Source organism: Vidua macroura, chromosome Z (genome assembly GCF_024509145.1).
Source record: "Vidua macroura isolate BioBank_ID:100142 chromosome Z, ASM2450914v1, whole genome shotgun sequence".
Taxonomy (NCBI): Eukaryota; Metazoa; Chordata; class Aves; order Passeriformes; family Viduidae; genus Vidua; species Vidua macroura.
The window spans coordinates 324,097-346,254 of NC_071611.1; the positions used below are offsets into that span (position 1 = coordinate 324,097).

Here is a 22,158-nt window from a genome sequence, read left to right on the forward strand (position 1 = left end):
AACAGGGCCGGAGGGTCCCGCCGCCCCCGAGCCTCAGCGGGGAGGCGGCGGCGGGAGCGGCGGCGGGGTCGGGCCGGGGCCGGGCACGGGGCGGGCCCTGGCAGCCCCTCCCTGCTCCTTTACTCCCCGCCCGGAGAACCGGGGGAACCCGTCCGGCCGGTCTGGCGGCGGCTCCCAGGGAGCCGGGGCGGGCGCGGGGCCGGCGGGGCTCGGGAGGCGCTGAGCGAGCGAGCGGGAGCCCGCGGGCACAGGTGAGGCCGGGGCCGGGGGCTCCTGCCCAGCGGCGGCTGCGGGGCAGGGGCTGCCGGAGCGGGGTTCGGAGTTCGGGGCTGCGGGGCCGCGGGGCGGTGGCGCGGGGCACGATGTATCCATCACCCCAGGGCCGTCCAGTGCCACCTCCGCAGGTGCCGCGCTCGGTGCGGCCCGGGGGTCGGGGCAGGCTCTGTCCCGCCCCGCCCCGCCGCACAGGTGGGGCCGGAGCTGACCTCGGGCGCACCCGGAACGCCTTCCCTTCTTTTCTCTTTCCTTCCTAGAATATCACCTGCTCGGAGCGGGGACCCCGACGTGTTGTTTTGGAGGGTTTAAAGCCCGGCGGGACTCCGCGGGAACCAGCGTCCCCCTCGCTGCCACCCGCGGGATGTGCGGCCGGTGATGGTCGAACTTAGCGCAGTCTCTCCGGTCTGAAGTTTAAAGAAAGTGTAGGAGGTTGCTGGAAGGTGAGGTAAGGCAGCTCGTCTGTCTCCGGTCTCCCCGAGCCCCCCGGGCACTGACTCCGGCTCGTGGCCCTGGGCTGGTTGCCCGACTGCCGGCTTTTTCCCCCCCATACCTATGTATGATGAGAACAGCCTTCAGGGCTGTGGCGTGATTACTCATTGGTCAATGTTTATACAGTCATCAGAGCAGCAATAGGTTTCTGCATTAAGGAACAGTAATTCTGCAGTAGAAAATACTGGGCCAGTTACTTGTGTGGTCAGTGACTTGCCTGGAAAACAAAACAAAACAAAATTGGTGTCTCGGTCCTGTTACCTCGTGCTTCGTGGCAGTAGCTTAAATAGCATCCCTTCCTTGGAGTCGGGATGGAGCTGTGCTGAATGGAGCAGCTAATGGAGCATTTCACCGCTGGCTCGGGTGTCAGCAGGAGCGGTTTGAAACCGAAGAGGCCAAACAGCACAGGCAGCTCTGGCAGGGACCGGTGCTGGTAATGAGTAACAGCCGGGGTGTTTCGCTGTGGAGAGCCGGGGCCGCTGGGACTTGGGGTGGCAGCCTGGCCCTTGAGCAGTCCCCACCTGCGTGGCTGCTGCTGGAATGAGTCCCTGCATTAACACCCTGTAAGTGTCTGTGCTGGATCAGGCTTGCTCAGGTTTCTGTTTGGTTGTGCGTTTTGATTTGTCTTTGTCCTCAAAGCCTGGTTTAGAAGATGTGTAGTATCTGGCTATTTTTGAAGTTTTCCTTGTCAGCTTCTGCACTGGTGGTCACCTTAGAGTCTGTTTGCTTTCGTACCTGTCCCAGGCCTCTGTTTGTCTCTGTGTTAACGTGTAGCTATCGTAGAGATTATTTTCAGTAACTTCTAAACTGTTCTCACTTAATTCTGCCATATAAGACAGCGTGTAAATGTTCTGGACCTTTGCTTTGGAGTTTGGGATGGTGAATTCCAAAAGGCACTTGCAGTGAAGCTATTTTAAAATGAGCTGGGATTTATTTCTCTGCTCTCTTGTTGGTGTGGCTGTTGTTTGAGGGCCGAGAGCATGAAGTGCTGCCTGCTTTTAAATGTGGAAAGGGGTTTGGTTGTTGTTGTTTCAGATTCGAGGAGTTTTGATGTTCTTCCTGCCGTGGGCTTTTTCAGGCCTCTTTTTAAATGAGATGCTTTGTGCAGCTGTAATTGAATGCAGGACGTTGGCCAAGAGCTTCTGAAACCCAACCCTGGCTCTGTCAGTGACTTACCCGATGGCCTTGGGCAAATCACTTAACCTCTGTCTCTGCTTGCCGGGTGAAGGGCACGATATCCAGACCGATTCTCTGAGCCCTCCTTGGCAGGTGCCAGGCTCTGCTTTTTGGCAAGCTTACAGAATCCCTCTGGAACGTGCGCTGGGTTTTCCCCATGTCTTCTGATATAAACTTGAAATAAGTTTTTCATTTGACAATTGATGATGATAGGAAGATGCACGAATGACTGTACAAACAGGGTGTGGCTGTTAATATCTTTGAGAGGTCTCTACCAGCCTCAAGCCACAAGTTTATCACAGAGCCCAGACACCTTAGGGTAACAGAACAAACGGCTCCACACGAAGCCTAAGAAATTTTGCAAGGTAAATTAATGTTATGATTTTTCTAAAGAACAGGTTTTTGTTATTGTGTGCACACAAGGTGGAATCAGCCAATAAACCATTTTCTACATTGTTTCATTGCAGATGGAGCCTGATTTGAAGCTGGACGCAGGGGATTCTCTGTGAGTGGCCAGTGCCAGCATCTGTAATGCAGTCTGGGCTTCAGTCACACACTCCATTGGATAAAGGTCAGTTTAAGAAAATGGCTTCAGTGTCTATTGTAGATGCTGCCAGAAGAGGCGTATTAATGGAATCTCCAATCTTGGTAGCAGGAAGTAACCTTTATTTAGTCCAGTTAAAAATACCTGCTGGTTTTGATGGTGATGGTGATTGCTAGGGAAAAAACTCTGTGAAGTTCCAAAAATCTTCTACTCCAAATAATGCAGTTTAAGCGTGCACAAGAATTCTTTTTTCCTCTATTAATCTCAATATGGGCTGTTGTATAATGTGAACCTCGAGACCAAGGTAACACCCTCTAAAAGGCAGGCTGAAACCCCTTCAGAGTGTGCTGGAACCTGCAGCTTGAGCAAAGGTTACCAACCCTCTTATCTTCTGCAAAGATAGCTTGCCTTGCCTTGGACTTTAAATGATGGAACTCTGCAGATCTGTTAATGAGAAATCCTAGAGCAGATAATGGGGAAAATGATGATTTTTGTTTCTGCAATGGCCCATCTTCAACCATTTTTGTGTAACCTCAGGCAGCTGGCCTGTACGCTGTGGGTCTCTTTCTTGGAGTGATTTTCTGTTAAATTCTTGGTGTCCAGTTAGTCTCTTCCTTGTGTCAAATCCTGTAGGTTCGTCAGGATAAATTAGTTATATTGGAAAGTCCTTCATACTTATTTTCACACAAGTTTTAATATGTAGCTACACTGGGGAGTACGCAAGAGCCTCTGCTTTATATTTTAATTTTTTTCCCCAAGATGGGACTTGAACATTTGTCAGCAGCACAGAACTGTACCCTCTCTCCTCCCTCTGGAGGGTTTCAGGGTCTTGGTGTCTCAGCTTGCTTGAACAGGTCTGCAGTGTGTTCAGGGGAGGAACTGTCACCTCCCTGCAGCCAGGGTTAGCACGAGCAGCTTTTTAAAGTGAGATTTTCAGAGCTTGGCGGTGCCAGAGTGTTACAGTTTTACCGTGGTGTTTGCCTCCTGGTGGTGCAGGTAATCGGGGTTATTAGGGCATTGGAGGAGGGACTGGGTTGGTTCCTTGCAAAGGAAAGATCTGTGGGCATTGCAAGGTTGACTGCATACAATAGCAATTCAAAAGTCTCTTGGAGCTGGAATTAGTCCTTAATTCTCCGAGTTTGTACAGCCTCCAGAGCAGTAGTAGATGCCTGTGTTAAGGTACTATTGTGAGTCAAATAGATGCACTTTGTATTTAAAAATGGTGTGTGTAAAACATGTGTAAAATGAGGGGCTGGGTGCACAGCAGCACTCCATGGTGCAGCCAGGCTGACTCCTCTGGGACCTGTCACTTGCAGAACAGGATCCCCAGTGATTTCTCACCTTGCAGAGAGAGCTGGAGTCCTTGGTGGTTCTGTTGTGTGGGGATCTCAGGTATCACGTGTGTTGTCTCGGATATGACATGTGCTGTCCTGAGTTGTGAGGGTGCATCACTTCCCCATGAGCGTTTTATCTGCAGCCATACTGGAGTCCCTCTGATTTTAACCTTTTGGGGGTGATTCTGTCACCACATGTTAGGCAGTGGGAACTGCTCCCAGGGTCATGGTGCAGAGAAGGTGTGTAGGGTCAGGAGTTGGGTTTCATTACTTACACTCTCGAGCCTCAGCTGGCTCAAAGTACATACCTGAACTCCTGAGCTCACCTTTCTCCGGGGCATCCCAGGAGCTGGGCTTTACCTTTCTTAGGGTGCATGTGACAGCCAGTGTGTTTGAGAACAAATGACTAAGGGAAATCATTTCCTTCAAGATATAATTTTTGGGTGTTCAATTACTGTAAAGCAGTCATTCAGGGAAGTAACTGGAGCTGTTGTGTGTGAAATAGATCTATAAATTGATCAGCTTTAAGCATGTAATTTACATGGCAATCTACCTGAAGCTTAGTAGTGTTTGGAGTGAAGCTTATTTCCTTGGCCCATTTGTGCTGATTCATGCCATTTTAGCTGCTCTTTTCTTTCCCCTCAAAATGTCATAAAGATTACCTGGAAGGTTTTAGCTGTTCAGAAGACCCTTCTATCTGCCTGTCCAAGCACTTGTTACCAGTAACATTTCACATCTGCTGTGAGTAATCAGTGATCCATCTCATCTACTGGAAGCAAATCCAGTTTATGATTTGCCTGTTTCCCTGTAGCAGCTCTGGTTCCAGGGAGATTAGTTGCTGAACATATTTTTAATGAAGGCCCATACTCTGCCAAAGGCTTAGGCTGGGATCCCCGAGGGGAGAGCAGAAATGCAATATCCTGCTGTCAGAGGCCTTGTCTTCTGACAGTGCTTTGGGGCTGTTAAAAATAACTCTAGGAGCATTAACTGGTACCAGTTGGGTCATTATTGGGCTGGAGGGTGGATCATGACCTGAGAGTGGACGCTGGGCTCTCTTTGCAATTCCAAATTTCAGGTCTCAAGCGCTGTTACAGCCGTCCCTTAATCCTGTGCCCACGGATGAAAGATCGGTCTGAAACCTCTCAGGGTGTAAGCTGGGATATGGACTTGAGCCCCTCGAATACGGGTGTCTGCGCTGGTGGAGCCATGCAAGTGCTCCGTGGGCTCTGATTGCTCCTGTGGGTGCTCTCCAGGGTGGCAGCCCTGAGAGTTCCTCTTGGTTGCTGTTCCCTACCAGGCTGTCTTTGTCCATGTTCCCACTTTGGCTCCGACTCTCCGCTACTGGCGAGGTGAGCAGTGTGGGACAGCTGAAGATGGCAGAATAATTACTGCTGTCTCTTAGGGAAAATGTAATTGGAGTGATCATGCATCTGCCAGCAGGTCCTTGTGGGAACCCCACCCCAGAGGCTGATGTCAGACATGGCTTCTACTGCAGTTTTGGGAGTTTGTATTTGGCCCTCCTGTAAGCAGGTTTTGTTTTGCAATGCTGGATGCTCCATTAACACCTAGTAAAGAAATAAATCTTGCATGTCTGAGGATCAGGCTTTGCATTTAAGTACTTTTTTAAATGCCTAGTTAAATCAGTGAAACATCTTGCTATAGCTTTTTTGTCCTATTTGAACTCCAGAGGCCTGAAGCAGTTCAGAAGGGTCTCCGAGTTACTTTTTGTACTATTTGAGTTTGCTTTATGATTCTTGCTTAGAATACTGATCTTGTTGTGTTCTGGAAAAACAGTGCATGGCCAGGTTTGAACAGCTGTTGAGCTTGGCACTGCCACAGTGTATGAGATAGTGCAGAATATGGTGCCAAGGAAGGAACATGCAGGATGTGGGCTGTGGTGGCCAGCAGGTGGGTAATGGTGAGGCTTGTAGGTCTTTATATCCATAATAAACACAAAACAACTGCTTTAGTGGCATTTTAATCCTTTTGCTATTCATGTCCTTTGTTCTAGATGGATTCATTAACTTTCAGGGCACTTTGAGTGATGACCTGATTTGCAAGAAGTCACCCCAGGTTCTTGCAGCAGTGTCATGTGCAGTGACTCTCCAGATAAGAATTTAGAGTAAGTTTGGTTTAGGTTGTTGTTTACTGCCTTGAAACAAATGCAGTAAGTGGAGTTTTTACAAGGTTTACTTTATTCCAAATTATCTGGTGCTTGCCCTGAGGCAGAAGTAGACACAAAACCTGAGTTACTGAAGCACTGTGAAATTTGCCCTTTTAGTAAATAAACTGGATCAGGTGTACTTAAACCTGTACCTAATACTGTTTTGATCTCCTTTATCTCCCCATATATCCATCCTGCTGTTAGATCAGTGGGATTTTCCAGGCTAGAAGGCAGAACTGGGAGCTGGGCACTGCTCCCCACCTGCCCAGGCAGTATGAGCTGACGCTTCCTCTAGACTGGAGTGGTTAATGTAAGGTTTTCTGATCTGAAACAGTGTGAAAGCCCCTGATGTCAAGTCAGGAACTAGAAAATGAGGGCCATGCAGCCAAGACCCAGCTTTTTAAAGTGTTCTCTGAGTATTTTATCAAGCAGTATTTAACAACCGTGTTGTTCCATCTCAGGCCCCCCATGAACTGTTTCCACAGTCCTCAGAATAGTGACCAAAATCAGTAGTGACACCCTCTCTTGTCTTGCCATGTTTGCTCCCCTTGAGTTTCTGCTGGGTGCATCCTGCATCCAGGTTCTGCTGGGTGTGTGCTCCCCTCTCTTACCTGCTGCCTCGGGATTAGTTGGCATCTCCGCTGCCTCATGCTGTCGCTTCCTCCCATCTCCCCTTTCACATCGTGATCCCTCCCCACCTTCCTCTGAACTTCCGACACGGCTCTGCCCTCCCAGCCAGCCCTTTTCTTCCAGACCAGGTGTCAAGAAACTTAACTCTAAACCAATTTGTCGGCCTGTCAGGGGAGGAGGACTCCTTTGCCCTGGGTCCCACAGCAGCTCTCATCTCTCTCCCAACTGTGGGAGCTTTTCCGCGGGCTCCCGGCCAGCCCCGGGCACAATTCCATTGCTTCCTGCAGCATGCTAATGGTGTGCTCGCAGCACAGAGCACTTGTGCTGCCTGCAGGGTAACACTTAATGAGATCTCCTCTCTTAACGAGGTTTTTCCAGTGGCAGTTTAGTTCTCTGAGGAGGGAAAGTGACTACAGTTAATTTAACCTTACCTCAGATCACTTGGCCTGTTCCCAGTGAGCATCGCCGGCTACTGCTGGTGGCATTGTAGGAATTGCCGTGCAGGCACACATCTGTAAAGGAGAACAAAAGCAGCATCTTTTTGACATCTCATCTACCCCTTTGCATGACTAATTAGTTCATTAATCATTAAGCAGTTAATCAGTAAAGTTTAATGGACTAACAGCTAAATCTCTGTGTGCCAGGGATATGAGCTTGTTTCAGTTGTTGTAGAGTGAGAGCCAGTCAAAGATCTGGTGGCATTTTGTGTTCTAGGGACTGTGTGTGGGAGGAACTTGTTCCTCCCAGCAGTCCTCATGAGAGGTGTTAGCGGGACAGAAAGAATTAAAGCACAGAAAAGGGGAGAAATAAACCAAAATATCACAGTGAGGTATTCAGGGGTCTGAATTGGAGCTTGAGGTGTATTTCCTAACTCCAAGGCTATTTAGGAAAACGTGATCTGTCACAGAAGTCTCAGGTTCTACACCTGTGTTAGTGACCCGCTGTCATACTCCTGGGTAATTCCACCAGGGAGAAGCATCCAACAGCTTGTGTGGGTCTTGGAAGAAGTTGTGTGCATTCCTGTACACTCAGCCTGGTGGATTTGTTGTATTTTGTGGGCTGTCAGTCTGTGCTGGGCGGGCCCTGCGGTGCTGCGGATAAGGAGCGTGGCCTGCCTTGGGCTCCCTGCCAGCAGCCTGCCACTCGAGGAGCACAGTCTGTGCTCATGGAATATTTATTTCGCTCTTATAGGAGATATTAGGGAGGGGAGACAATTCAGCTTTGCAAAACCAGAAGCTGAGGGGGATGTCAGCATGTTTGGTGCCGGCCCTGCTGGTTGCTGAGTTTGTTAGCAAACGCAATGCCATGGTGGTGAGGCAGGTCAAGGGGCAAGCTGGGAATTGATGTGTAGTTCAGGATTAGGATCACACCCAGCGATGCCTGGAGACATCCAGAGCTGAAGGGCACATGGGCATGGCCATAGCTCAGCTCATCCCTCCTCTGACACAGCTCAGGACTGAGCCAAAATGCATCCCCTGGTGTCCTCGGGTGTTTGGACAGCGAGGTGTGGGATCTTGCAGTGACAAACACTGATGTGCAGCCCATGGGAAGAGAGAGGAAGCGAGGCTGGTTCGGGTGAGGCTGTGCAGGCCGGGATGGAGGATCAGCTGTGTGACCCAAACCCTGGATGTCTGACCTGCCGCTCCATGCCCGGTTCTGTGTCCCACTGTGGCCAAGCAGAGCTCCAGCTCCTGTGGCTCCTTAGGGCATGATGTAATGCCACTGGAGATGTGTTTGTGTGCTCCCAGTTCCTACATCCTGCGGCGGGAGCACACGGTGTTCCTGGGGCTGCAGTGTGTAATTACACATAGCAGAACAGTAATGGAGGGCTGGCTGGGACAAGAGCTGCCTCCTGATTCTGCTCAGTGCTGGAAAACCAAGCCCGTGGCTTGGTTCTGGGGAAGCTGGTGAGCAGCACCAGCAGAGTAAAACCAGAGATGTGGTTTCCAGCACCTGCTACATGAGCTCTTTTCCCTAACTTGTCCAAAACGCTGGCAGGGTGCTAGCAGCATGATCTCGGAACGGGATTCAGAGACCACCTTCGAGGAGGATTCCCAGCCCAACGATGAGGTGGTGCCGTACAGTGACGACGAAACAGAGGACGAGTTGGACGGTCGGCAGCCTGGGCCTGAACCGGGACCCAACCAGACCAGCAGGGATGCCGAGGAGAGCCGAGATCCTGGGAGAAAAGGTAACAACACCATGAGCCTGATTTGGGGAGTGCACCATGCTGGATGCAGAGGCTGAGCCGCTGCACCGATTGGACTTCTGTGTTTATTTGTCAGGTAAGGTTTGGAATGGCTTATCTGACTCTGGAGGAGTAAATTGGTGGCAGTTCAGTTTAACAAATGTCAGAATGAAACTCCGCTTCATTCCAACCTGCAGCCCAGTTCTGTGCCACTGCTCCTTGCGCAAAGATAATGAGCTGCATGGTGACCTCCTGTTAATTAAGGCAGGCCCTGGATGTACATGGCCTGTGCTCTGGGAGCCGTTGAGACAGACCTTCAGGTACTTGGTTTCCCAGTTCTCTGGAAATGGGCTCCAGCATAAACATTTTGTTGTGCTCAGTAAGTGTTTTCCCTGGATTTCTGCTTGTGCAGAGCAGATTTCCACCGCAATGCTCATTTTATAGCCTCATGAGTTTCCTGAAAGGTAAAAGGTGAGTAGGAGGAGTTCAAAGGAACCGGCAGGTACAGCTTGTGGCTGCTGCCAGCGTAAGAACCTCAGTGGGAGGAGTCCTTCTGGCATCCCTGCTCTGAACCTCTACCCAGAAATATCAGTAGCTCCCCTAAATTCCCTTTTCTAATGCTGCAACACAAGTATTTTCAATGTAACCAGAGCCCAAGTAATTTATACAGATTTTTTTCCTGTTTGTGTGGGAACAGTTGATCAGCTCTCATTTCATAACCACCTGTTACATGTTGTCATTTTACAAGCACCCGTCAGATGTTTAGTTTAAGATTTTTTTTATGATGACATCCATAAAGTTGATGAATTACCAAAGCAGCTTGCCAAATATTAGATGTTAGTACCACACTTTAAAGTAATTTTGAGGAGCTTCCTTCCTGCAGGTTTTACCTCAGACCTAATTTGTCAGTTTTCCATCAGTTTTATCAACACTGCAATGTTTTTGGAATGTGTTAAAGAAATGTTTATGTAGACGTTACGTTTTTCTTTATGCCCGGTCTTTTTGACAAACTTAGTAACTTTCTACATTCATGCATATAATATTTAATTCAAAACATGGTTCTTCGAGATAAATATTTCTCTATTATCTTCTGGGTTTGTAACCAGGGTGCTGGAAATGACAGTTGTGTAGTCACAGGAAAGGTCCAGATATGTCAGTGTGGAATTTGCTCTATGGTGGGTGGGGAAAAAAAAAAAAAACCGCCTTTGCACTTGGATTTGGGTTCTGAAGTGTTAGTCATAGCCCTGCCCACGCCTCTGCCGCCGGGAGTTTCACCCCGTCCGTCCACGGGTGAAGAGGATCTCATGAAACCAGGAAGAGCACCCATTAGGACAGTCACTGTGGGCTGGAGGACAGGGGGAGATGCTTGGCCGGTGAGTCAGGAAAGCTGCATTTCAAAATCCTGCCTGCGTCATCCTTCCCAGGCAGGCAGAGCTGTCGGGAGCCGGCTTCCAAACCTGGGGAAGGAGTTCCCAGGATGTGGGCAGGGCCCGAGTGTGTGGCTGTGGGCAGCAGGGTGTCTGTGCTGCAGGCTGAGGGAATGGGAGCTGAAGGGCCTGGGAGGGAAAGTGGTGGCCCGAGAAAGAGCTGGCACAGAAAATTACTTGATGGATGCAATTCCTGTTCCTGAGTTTTCTCACAATCGAACAAAACTGGTGGCTGAAGAAATAAAATGAGCGCTTCAGATTTGTATTTTTTAAATGGGTGTGAATGAAAACCATGGCACAGTGTGGTTAAATCAAATAATTGCCTTCAAAAGGTGAAGTGACCTCTTCATTTCCAGCAAGACAGATACCCGGGTTGGAGTGCTTAGCACTTCACGGGTGTCACAGAGGCAAACCAAAAGAGGGGAGAGAAGGGAATTTAGCATGAATAAATATTACTCTGCAGGTGTTCCACAGAGCTTTGAAATGTTAAGCAACTCTTCTCCCTACCTCTGAATGTACTTGAATTGCTAATAAAGACTAACAGCCTGGAAATGTCTTGAAAAGGTTTTTTTTAAAGGATATGTATTATAAAGCAGGTACCTTGTTTCAGTCGAAAGTACCTTTAAAATATGGATTTTAGAGAAAACCCGAAAGGGACAGATTTGTTCCCTCGTGTTTACAACACTTTTCGACCCCTTTTGTCCCTTCCAGACTGCAGCTGGCAAGTTAAAGCAAACGACCAGCGCTTCTATGACCAGCCGGGCTTCAAGAGAACAATCTTCCTGTGCTTCAAGAAAAGCAAATATGCGGTAAGTGGTTTTATCCCAGTGAGGTGCTAATTGTCGGGTGAATGCTTCCTTAATCCGGGTAAGGTCTTTGGAATGGCTGGCGAGTGGTGTAAAAGCCACCGTTCACAATTCCTCAGTGTTTCCAGCAGAGTGGGGGAAGAATAACTGGGTTGGGGTTTTGGAATGGAAAATCAAGCGTCTATCAAGAGATGTGGTTAAGGTGAGATAGAGAATTAGGAACTTAAAAATATGCGCTGTACATTTGTGTTGGAAGGAGAAGCTCTGCTGTGCGACTGATGTTTGGCTTTCTCCCACAGGGAAATGCAATTAAGACATACAAGTACAACCCCATCACTTTTTTACCTCTGAATCTGTTTGAACAGTTCAAGAGAGCAGCCAACTTCTATTTCCTTGTTCTTCTCATATTGCAGGTAAGCCAGATGGAGAGTACTCACTGTGAAGGGAATCTGAGCTCAGTAATATTTATGACCCAATTCAATGCTGTCCTGTCAGGGAACTGGGGGGCATTATCTGAACTACTGCAGAGACCAAACCCATCATAACAGACACCTGCAACAAATCCGGATGAGCTAGTTGCACAGAATTAGAATGAACTCATTGCAGAGCTCATGAATTTCATGAAGAAAAGATGATAAATCAGAAGCACCATCAGACTGTAGGAGCCAGTGCAATTGTTAAAGGGAAGCTGATTCCTAAGTAGTATAACAGCCAAATTCTTCCCACAGAGTTTTGTTCATTTTCACAACCTGACTTAAAATTCTCTCTGATGTGTTGTTTTTTTCTCTAGTCAGGTAACTGTGAAAGATCTCTGATTTAAATTTGATTGATGATCCCGTACTGACCTGATTTTATTGGTCTTTTGTAGTCGATTCCTCAAATAACTACCCTGTCATGGTACACAACACTGGTGCCCTTGCTCTTGGTGCTGGGAATAACTGCAGTCAAAGACCTGGTGGATGACATTGTAAGAACCATGTTCTGTTAATACAAAAAGCAAAACCCTCCCAGTGTAGCTCATTTCTCCTGCTGTGGCACAGAGCAGGGAGTGCATTCTTTGCTCCGTTTTCAGGCTCGTCACAGGATGGACAACGAGGTCAATAACAGGACATGTGATGTCATCAAGGATGGAAGGTTTGTATGTTCCTCTCTGAGCTCTGTAAGTGATGATCCTTGCCCTGTTGCTAAGCTTTGCCACAGATCTGAAGCTGTGGATGATAGGAAGGGCTCAGCTCTGTTCTCTACTGCTTGTCTGAAAACCTAATTGAAGCTGGAAGAGAATTGCTTAAAGGAGTGATTTAAAATTAATTCTCTGGGACTAAATCTGTGCTAAGAGCAATTTCTTTGGAGAGAAGGACAGGCATTCATAACTAGGTGAAGAGGGAAGAGAAGAGGTAGGTTGACTTCTGAGCTGTAGACCCTCAACTAAATTGCAGTTTCTGAGAAGCAAACCCACAGCACACCAAGAGGTCTTTTTTTCCTTAGGAAAGTTCAGTATTATCAAATTTATAGAGTGCATCATGTTCTAGATTAAAGAGTAATAATTATTAAACTATCTTTGGTATTAGGTTCAAAGCCACTAAATGGAAAGATATTAAAGTTGGTGATATCATTCGTCTGAAGAAAAATACTTTTGTTCCTGTAAGTGCTTCAGATACATTTATTTCATGTTTCAAGAGAGCTCCATAGGAATCTTTACCTGGCTTTATTAGATGTCTATTTATTTGTTTTCTAGGCTGATATTTTGCTGCTGTCCAGCTCAGAACCAAACAGTCTGTGCTATGTGGAGACAGCTGAACTGGATGGGTAAGGTTCTACTTAAGGATGTCTTGGAGTTAATTTGGGCTGAGTAGGAAAAGAGCAAGGATTGTGTACATTAGAGTCTGCTTGTTAAGCCACACCTGGGGAACTGTATCCAGCTGCTGATTCCCACAATTCAGGAATCATTAAAAACTGTGCACTGGAGTGCTACAGACACATCAAAAGTGTTGGAGAATGTGGCATAGGAAGAAAGGGAGAAGGACATGGATTTATTTTTTACTTTAGTATAGGTTGCCCAGAGAAGTAGTGGTACCTTAATTTAATTATGTTAAATTTCTCTCCTGTATCCATGGTTTCAATAAAATCACCTTTTTATCCTTTCTTCTTAGGGAGACCAACTTAAAATTCAAAATGGCCCTAGAGGCGACACACAGACACCTTCAGGAAGAAAGTGCCCTGGCAGACTTTGATGGTTGGTACAGTTCCACACCTAACTCTATCTGAATGTAGCTCAAATCGTTTGCAAGTCAATAAAAGTAAAGTAAAGCTACTTCCATGGTGGGTACAAGTCAATGCATTTGGATTTAACTTGTACATTAAACACATTCTCCTCCACATTTTCTAGGTCTGGTTGAATGTGAAGAACCCAATAATCGACTGGATAAGTTTACAGGAAGCTTATCCTGGAGAAACTCAAATTATTCCCTGGATGCTGATAAGATTTTGTTGCGTGGCTGTAAGATCAGGAATACAGACTTCTGCCATGGAATGGTCATATTTGCAGGTGTGGAATATTTCCCCACTAAAAGCACACCTGTGGAATGAAAAAGAATCTTCATCCTATAGACACCAACTGTATTTCATGTCCCAGTTTGGTAAAACTGTAATACTGACATGTGTTTGCTTATCCTATCTTTCCCTTTTTCTTTCTTTTTTTTTTTTTTTATTTTTCACTCTTTATTTTTAGGTGCTGACACAAAAATAATGAAAAATAGTGGAAAGACAAGATTTAAAAGGACAAAAATTGACTCCCTTATGAACTACATGGTTTATACTGTAAGCCTTTTTGTTTAAAATTCAGATTTTAAGTGAATAGTGAATGCAAAGATAGGCAGCTTCTTCCTGTATGTAATAAATATGTATGTGTATGTAATAAATATGTTTTGACTTTTTTCTGGCCTGCTGAGCTGGGATGGAGTAGGAGGAAATCTGAAATGTGCCTTTGTGGGAAATGTCTGCTCCATTTCTCCTCACAAATAACTGTCATATTCTGTTTGGAACATGGAACAAATACCAAACATATTCTGTTTGGAACATGGGGATTTGGGATTTAAGTTGAGCTAATGTTTCTGAAGTGTGAGAGGCCTCTCTGTGTCCTGCAGATCATCGTGGTCCTTATCCTGCTGTCAGCTGGACTGGCCATCGGACACACCTACTGGGAGCAGCAGATTGGCAACTCCTCCTGGTACCTCTACGATGCACAGGACTCAAGCCCTGCCTACCGGGGCTTCCTCAACTTCTGGGGATACATCATTGTCCTCAACACCATGGTGCCCATTTCCCTCTACGTGAGGTAGGGCAACACCTGAGGAGGTGTCATTTTGTGGAAATGTGAGCTGCAGCTGGGAGTGAGAACATTCCTTCTCTTTCATTTAGTGTGGAAGTGATTCGCTTTGGCCAAAGCTATTTCATCAACTGGGACCTGCAGATGTACTACCCCGAGAAGGACACGGCTGCCAAGGCCAGGACCACCACACTGAATGAGCAGCTGGGGCAAATCCAGTACATCTTCTCTGACAAGACTGGAACCCTTACACAGAACATCATGACCTTTAAAAAGTGTTGCATAAATGGGCAGAGATACGGTAAGTTGTGCAAAGCCTGGGCAAAGAAGGAATTTTAATACCTGTTGGAGATCAGGTACATACAAGTTCTCTTAGTTCCAAGCGAACTTCCACAGTTTAGACCTGGCACTGGGTAAAGCATAGGGTTGAATTGTTGGGGTTTTCCCACATACAAATTGCAAATTAAGGAACTATAGTGGGAACTTCTCAGCTTTCAGAAAAACTGAAAATTGGTCATTTGCACATTTTTTGGTACAAATTTACTTTCATTATAAATGCTTTGGGGACAAAGTCAAGAAACAGACAAGGACATTTTAGTGTGAGCAGCAGTTTGCCCTCTTCCTTTCCTTCCAGTCCCAGGGCAGTACATGTCGTAGATGTGTTTTCCCTTGTGGTGGGCTGTAAAAGCTTTGTTGCGCCTGGTCCCCCTGAGTGCGGGTGCTTGCCTTGCAGGAGACTGCCGGGATGCAGCGGGGCAGCTCCAGAGCCACCCCGAGGTAGGTTCATCCCAGCCACCGCGATGTCCTGGGCCGTGGGATGGAGCGCTCCCTCGGCAGAGCACGGAGATGTGGGCGGGCACAAAGCAACGGCACCTGTGGTAACTTGGACTCTCTTCCCCTTTTTCTAAGCAGCAAGTTGATTTCAGCTGGAATGTGTACGCAGATGGAAAGTTCTTATTCTATGATCACTATCTGATAGAGCAAATAAAGTCTGGAAAGGAGCCAGAAATCCAGAGGTTCTTTTTTCTGCTTGCTATTTGTCACACAGTCATGGCTGACACTTCTGACGGTGAGTATGGCTTTTGCTTATTTTGTTTTCCTTGTGTAGCAGAAAACAATATTTCAAATCCAGTTCCACAAGGAAGAGATCTGCAACTAATGCTGATATCATAAGGGAGGAGGGTTAGGTTGCCCTTTTAAATTAAGCAAAGCTAAATGTAGCAGTGATCAGCTATTGAATTCATGAATTCATGGGTTGGAAGATTCAATTAAAACATGGAATATGAATATTGCTTTACTCCCATCTTTATGAAGTCTCCATGAAACCAACAATGTCCTGTCCTTTCTTGTTCCTAATATTTTTGGGGTTGTTTCCACTCACTGTATTGGTGTCTCTGGCCAAGGATGTGTCTTTGGGAGCTTCTTTTGAAAATGTTTCAATGACTGGATTTAGAAATTAGGATATTGAGGTAGAAAATCTGGAGTTTTGCTTTAATATGTGGAGGGAAGCAGGCTGAGGACTGATCCTGTTTGGGAAGTACGTGTAACAGACTGGGGGGTCATGGTCCCTGTTGTCTGTGTGTCCCTGGGTGCTGCAGCAGTGTCCAGCTGGAGCCTCAGCTGTATCCTGGCTGCAATCCTACAGGTCAGCTCAACTACCAGGCAGCTTCCCCGGACGAGGGGGCCCTGGTGACGGCCGCCCGGAACTTCGGGTACGTGTTCCTCTCCCGAACACAGAGCACCATCACCATAAGTGAGATGGGGGTCGAGAGGACCTACGATGTCCTGGCCATCCTGGATTTCAACAGCGACAGGAAGCGGATGTCTGTCATTGGTAAGCTGATTGCCACCAGCCTGCGTGGAGAAGGTCACTTGTTTAGGGGTGAAAAGGGATGTGCAAAGGAAGCTGGGGTCAAGAATTAACAGCTGTGTGACACTCCTGGGGCACGTTTGAGCCCACTGAAGAAGAAACGCCATCTTGTACTTTGGTACTTGGCAGTAGGCTGAAAAATCCAATCCGAAATGATTCCTTTATGTAAGGGTGCCAACTATGCTGTTTCTCTCCACAGTAAGAGAGTCTGGTGGCAATATCAGGCTGTATTGCAAAGGGGCTGATACAGTGATTTACGAGCGGCTGCACCCCAGGAATGTAATGAGAGAAGCCACAGAAGAGGCGCTTGATGTATGTTTGTATTTTGTATGCCTTTTTGAAAACAAAAATTGTTTCCTTCTGACAACAGTGTTAATAGCTTGGGAAAAGGAGATTATTTAGATAAATGGAAACCTGCAATTAGTTCTGAAAATTGGACTTGTTCTGTCAAATTTGTCAAATGCTCATGTTCTTACCCTCATGTTTGGATTGCAAATGAAGAGTTTTCTTTTGCAGAATTGTGTGCTTTTAATTATTTTTCAGGTCTTTGCAAATGAAACTCTCAGGACACTCTGCCTGTGCTATAGAGACATAAGCCAGGATGAATTTGAAGTGTGGAATAAAAAGTTTGTGGAGGCCAGTTTAGCTACAAGTCACCGGGATGAAGCTCTGGACAAAGTGTATGAGGAAATAGAAAAAAACTTGATTGTAAGGAGCTGTACATTTTAAATACATTTAAATTCTTATATTAAAAGAAACATGTTTCAATGCTACTAACCACCTGTATTTCAAATGCCTTCCAGCTGCTTGGTGCAACGGCTATTGAAGACAAACTGCAGGATGGAGTTCCAGAAACTATCTCCAGACTCTCCAAAGCAGACATTAAAATCTGGGTGCTTACTGGTGACAAAAAAGGTGGGGTTGCTTACAGCCAAACAGCTAAAAGCAGGAGGATGTTTTCCTGTTCATCTACACTGTGACATTGAAATGGAATTCTCATACTGAAACATAAATCAGAAATGACTTAAGAGCACTTGAGGTGCTTCTGGCTGCTCCTAACAATTACTTGTGGCAGAACGTTGAGAAATACTTTTCTCTCTTAATTTTTTTTTTTTTATTATTTTTTTTTTTTATTTTTTTTTTTTTTTTGTAGAAACTGCTGAAAATATTGGATTTTCTTGTGAACTCTTAACAGAAGAAACGGCCATCTGCTATGGAGAAGATACCAGGCAAGTGAAAACACTTGGAGGAGTTAGTTTTCAGGATTTTCAGTCTGGGACTGACCTAGCTTAAAGTTTATCCTTGACTTTTCGGTAACAGTTTCTAACTCTCTTTCCAGTGCTCTCCTTCAAACGAGGCTGGAAAACCAGAGGAACAGGGCTGGATCCAGTCCACATTCCTCTCTCAGAATGAACGAGCCATTCTTCCAGGGTAGCAGAGATCGGGCTCTAATCATCACTGGCTCCTGGCTGGTATGTACAAATCCCAAACTGTTGTTCTTCCGAGTGTTTGGGATTCTGGGGCACCACCAGGCAACAGTGTCTCTCATTGAGGACTCTGTTCCTTTGTCTGCACGAGCAGTTCATTAAAATGCCAGAAATGGATGCTGGGAGCATAATGACCTCAGGTGTGTTGTTAGGCAGTGCCCGGAGTAGGACTGGAAATGGTGCAGAAGGGAACATAGTAAGTTTTATATTTTTCACAGAATGAAATCCTGCTGGAGAAGAAAAAGAAGAAAAAGAAACTTAAACTGAAATTCCCCAGAACAGCAGAAGAGAAGAAGAAGCAAACTGAGAAAAGGAGAAGGGCAGAGGCCTACAAGGAGCAGCAGCAGAAGAACTTTGTTGACCTGGCCTGCGAGTGCAGGGCTGTGATCTGCTGCCGTGTGACACCCAAGCAGAAGGCCATGGTGGTGGAGCTGGTGAAGAAGTACAAGAAGGCCATCACCCTGGCCATCGGGGACGGGGCCAATGATGTGAACATGATCAAAAGTAAGGCGGCTGTCAAGCTCTCCTGCTAGGACAGATCTCCTCTGGCCTGCTCCTGGTCTCTCCACTGTCCCTCTCTGTCAGAAGACTCTTCCATCTGCTTTGCTGCCGTGGGGCTTTTAGCTTCTGTGCCTGTTTCCCTTTCTGAGGAAGCACTTTAGGAAATGGTTAGTGGCTTTTCCTGATCTATTTTTTTTTTCTGTAGACATTCCCTGAGCAGGAATCTGTTCCTCATGCTGTGTGTTACAGAAATGTAATATAAAGACCAAAGCAGTAGATTGGCTGCCCCTTGCCTGGTGGCATTACCATCCCAGATTGTACCTGCTCTGCTTCCCAAGAGATGCAAGTGAGGAAAAAACATCTAGGATAGGGTTTATGTCCCAGGGGTGTTTGTAATCTGCCTGGTCAGTTTGTTCGGGACTTTACTCACCCTGTCTCATCGCTTGGTTCACCTTTGGTCAAATTTCCCAGGTGTGTTCTGACAGAACAAGCCCTGAGAGAGTCCAGGTGACAGTAGAAATGGCCCCGATCACGTTCCTGTCCCTTTGTCCAACCTAGTGTGTGGTGTTTGTCTCCTTCACCCAGCTGCCCACATTGGAGTTGGGATCAGTGGCCAGGAGGGGATGCAGGCTGTCATGTCGAGTGACTACTCCTTCGGACAGTTCCGCTACCTCCAGCGGCTGCTGCTGGTCCACGGGCGCTGGTCGTACATCAGGATGTGCAAGTTTCTGAGATACTTCTTCTACAAAAACTTCGCTTTCACACTGGTCCACATCTGGTACTCGTTCTTCAACGGCTTCTCTGCCCAGGTAGGAAGGTGTGCTCATGTGGGATAACAACAAGCAGATGCTTCTGTCAGTGTGGAACAGCAAAAGCTTAACCTGGGAAGTGCCAGGAATGTGAAGTTGTCACCAGTGATTTCTGCAAGAGGATGTGATGAGTACTGAGTGAGTTAGTTACAAGCAGTTAGGTATGATTCCAGAGCACTAAAGTCAGGGTCATTGTTGTACAGAGAGGAAGAATTGGAAGGAGTGGGGCAACTTAACACAGACTAAAGAACTTCAGCAGAGTCTTGAGCCAAGGTGCTGCTGCCTTTGGGTGAACACCGAGACAGGGAATTTAAAGCTGTAGCTTTAACTCACAGCACATGTGAGTTTTCTCAGGAACTGGAGGGGAAGGATGTAATAAAATGAAATCACTAAGTCCTGCAATTCCCCCTCTGCTGCAGACAGCCTACGAGGACTGGTTCATCACGCTGTACAACGTGCTGTATTCCAGCCTCCCGGTCCTGCTCGTTGGCTTGCTCGATCAGGTATCTCCATGTTCTTACAACAGATGAATCCAAAGGCACCTACCACCAGGTCTTTAAGTTACACTGGTTGTCCATGAAAAAAGAGGGGTTTGGTTTTGTGGCTTTTAAGAATGTCTTCCTTTTGCTTTACTCTGTGTAAATCCCTGCTATTGGAAAGAGAAAGGGATCTGCCATTCCCTTTGGGACACTGTATAGTTCAGCTTGTCACTTTCCAAAGCTCAGGCTGAGAACAACAATTCACAACTTTATATTTCTTTTTCCTCTTTATTAAGGATGTGAGCGACAAACTGAGCCTTCGGTTCCCCAGACTTTATGTTTTGGGTCAGAGAGATTTACTTTTCAACTACAAGAAGTTCTTTATAAGTTTGCTCCATGGAGCTGTAACTTCACTGATCATCTTCTTCATCCCGTATGGAGCCTACCTGAAATCTATGGGACAAGACGGAGAAGCCCCTGCAGATTATCAGTCCTTTGCTGTCACAGCAGCATCCTCTCTGATATTTGTTGTCAATTTTCAGGCAAGTAAGCTTGGTTCCCTGAGCTCTGGTGTTCTGAGAACACTCTCTGCTCACTGTTCAAATTTCTCCACTAGCAACATGCAAAAAGTAGTTGACATTATTTGGAATTAAGAAACTAATTTGGCACTTTTGTTTGCTTTTAGATTGGCCTGGATACATCTTACTGGACTTTTGTTAATGCTTTTTCAGTATTTGGGAGTATTGCACTTTACTTTGGAATCACATTTGACTTTCACAGTGCTGGAATCCATGTTCTCTTCCCTTCTGGCTTTCAGTTCACAGGTTAGTCCTCGTCCTGTGGTTCTCAGTCCTGTCTCATATAGCTTTGTCATAAATTAACTTTTGCTCCTTTTATTCCCAGGAACTGCTCCGAATGCTCTGCGGCAGCCATACCTTTGGCTTACCATGATTTTATCCATTGCTATTTGCCTACTGCCTGTAGTGGCACAGCGCTTCTTATTCATGACAATCTGGCCTTCAGAGAGTGATAAAGTGAGTGCAATCTGTTATTTGGGTGAATATGGCAGGTGTTTATTTACAGGGGCTGGTGTCAGTGCTAAGGTGTGGGCTAGTGGAAGGTGTCCTTGCCCATGGCAGGGCGTGGGACAAGATGGGCATTAAGGTCCCTTCCAACCCAGGCCATTCTGGGATTTTATGATAATAGTAGAGCCAAGTAAGTGATGGTGCCCTTGGGAGAGCAACATAAGCCAGGCTTGGGTCCCGTGGGCAGAGGAATGGCCGCAAGGCTGGCCAGAGGCAGCAGCTCAGTGGGGGCTATTTCCTCGTGTGCCTGGCTGAGATCTGGTATTATCACTGGTACTGAAACCTCATGAGGCTGTTTAGGGGCCCCAGTTTGGGTTTAATTTAGGCTGGGCTGGAGTGCCAAGAGTGTAGGAGATAGATTTGGCTACTTCTGCTCTGCCTCGAGCCAGCACACAGCACAGAGCTATGAAAACAGATCGGCTGTGGTGATGTTGTCCTGATGCACGACCCGCCGTGTGTTTGCGTGCGTGCAGATCCAGAGGAACCGTCGGAAGTACCTGCTGGAGGAGCAGCAGTGGAAGCGGCGGCAGAGCGCCTTCCGCCGCGGTGTGTCCGCCCGCCGCTCCGCCTACGCCTTCTCCCACCAGCGCGGCTACGCCGACCTGATCGCCTCGGGGCGCAGCATCCGCAAGCGGCGCGCCCCGCTGGACGCCGTGCTGGCCGGCGGCGGCCCGGGCTCCGCGGACACGCGGGAGGCAAGCTGATGGACTGCCTGCTGGCGAGGAGCCGTTTGTCACAGCGACTGCACAAAACTGTTCCGAACAAACTCGGGATCTTTTTAACCGCCTGGCATAAGGATGTGAAGATTTTTATGTCTTATCACAGAAGTTTCTGGGTTTGGACTCCTGGGAGCACAGAAGGGCCAAGAGGTCTCCGTGGAGCTACTGATCCTTGTGTGAGAGCTCTCTATGACAGTGAAGGATACACGTGCTGGGAATGGAAACCCAGCAGTGTCCATTTTTAGTGATGCCTGGAATGCAGACTTTTCACTTTTTAATACTATGTTGGTATAAAACTGTATCTACATTTCATACTTGTCATTGAAAGCGACTTCACTTGTGTGCTCCATTTCATGAACTGCTCAGACATGATGGCACATGGGGTGCTCAGCCCTGGAGAGGGCCCTGGATGCTCCCATCAGAGCTGTCACAGCTGAGCTGGGATGTCATTGGTGATAAACTCCAGCCAGTGTCAGACTGGATTAGGAATCAGGATAGATCTCAGCTCTGGAAGCTGCCCCTGGAGCTGGCACAAGCTATTCATTTCAGTTCTGGACACAGTCAGTGATGGATAACTAGAAATCAATCACTTGGAATGTATTTCAGTTGCTGGTGCCTCAGTTCTTACAGTGTAAAAAGTGGTTTTATGAGTCTCTTTACATTTGCACATTCTTTACTCGAGGTGTTTGAATGTTTCACTTTTATCTACTTCCCCCTCCCGAACTAAAGCTAATTATTGAAATGGTTTTATAGTAAAAATTATGACCTACAGCTCTCATTCAATGGAATGTACATTTCAAAAGCGTAATGCAAATAAATATCCGAAAGTCTACTCCCTTGCAGAGTCCG

At 46.9% G+C, this 22,158-nt stretch overlaps 1 protein-coding gene and 1 long non-coding RNA gene across 2 annotated transcripts in view; one reads left to right on the forward strand and one right to left on the reverse strand.

The window, feature by feature from the left end:
* Positions 1 to 22,158, reverse strand: part of LOC128822571 (uncharacterized) — a 29,312-nt gene that overhangs the window by 4,536 nt on the left and 2,618 nt on the right. The window contains exon 2 of the long non-coding RNA XR_008441494.1: positions 7,045 to 7,125. This is a non-coding gene — a long non-coding RNA (uncharacterized LOC128822571). The remainder of the gene's footprint in view (positions 1 to 7,044; positions 7,126 to 22,158) is intronic.
* ATP8B1 (ATPase phospholipid transporting 8B1) lies at positions 603 to 22,131 on the forward strand. The gene is made up of 29 exons (XM_054004320.1): positions 603 to 716; positions 2,409 to 2,512; positions 8,612 to 8,804; positions 10,940 to 11,037; positions 11,334 to 11,447; positions 11,903 to 12,001; positions 12,107 to 12,168; positions 12,603 to 12,675; positions 12,770 to 12,840; positions 13,185 to 13,267; positions 13,421 to 13,579; positions 13,763 to 13,851; positions 14,178 to 14,368; positions 14,452 to 14,660; positions 15,093 to 15,136; positions 15,272 to 15,428; positions 16,005 to 16,193; positions 16,429 to 16,541; positions 16,773 to 16,937; positions 17,033 to 17,144; positions 17,383 to 17,458; positions 17,569 to 17,701; positions 17,935 to 18,220; positions 18,803 to 19,026; positions 19,446 to 19,529; positions 19,802 to 20,047; positions 20,191 to 20,329; positions 20,409 to 20,539; positions 21,064 to 22,131. Exons 3-29 carry the CDS (start codon positions 8,624 to 8,626, stop codon positions 21,292 to 21,294), a joined length of 3,759 nt encoding a protein of 1,252 aa, XP_053860295.1. The 5' UTR covers positions 603 to 716; positions 2,409 to 2,512; positions 8,612 to 8,623; the 3' UTR covers positions 21,295 to 22,131.

Coding starts and splice junctions, on each gene's coding strand:
- ATP8B1 (XM_054004320.1), top strand. CDS start 8,624: ATGATCTCGGAACGGGATTCAGAGACCACCTTCGAGGAGGATTCCCAG. Junction 12,676..12,769: donor AGAAAAATACTTTTGTTCCT/GTAAGTGCTTCA, acceptor TTTGTTTTCTAG/GCTGATATTTTGCTGCTGTC. Junction 16,194..16,428: donor GAAGCGGATGTCTGTCATTG/GTAAGCTGATTG, acceptor TTCTCTCCACAG/TAAGAGAGTCTGGTGGCAAT.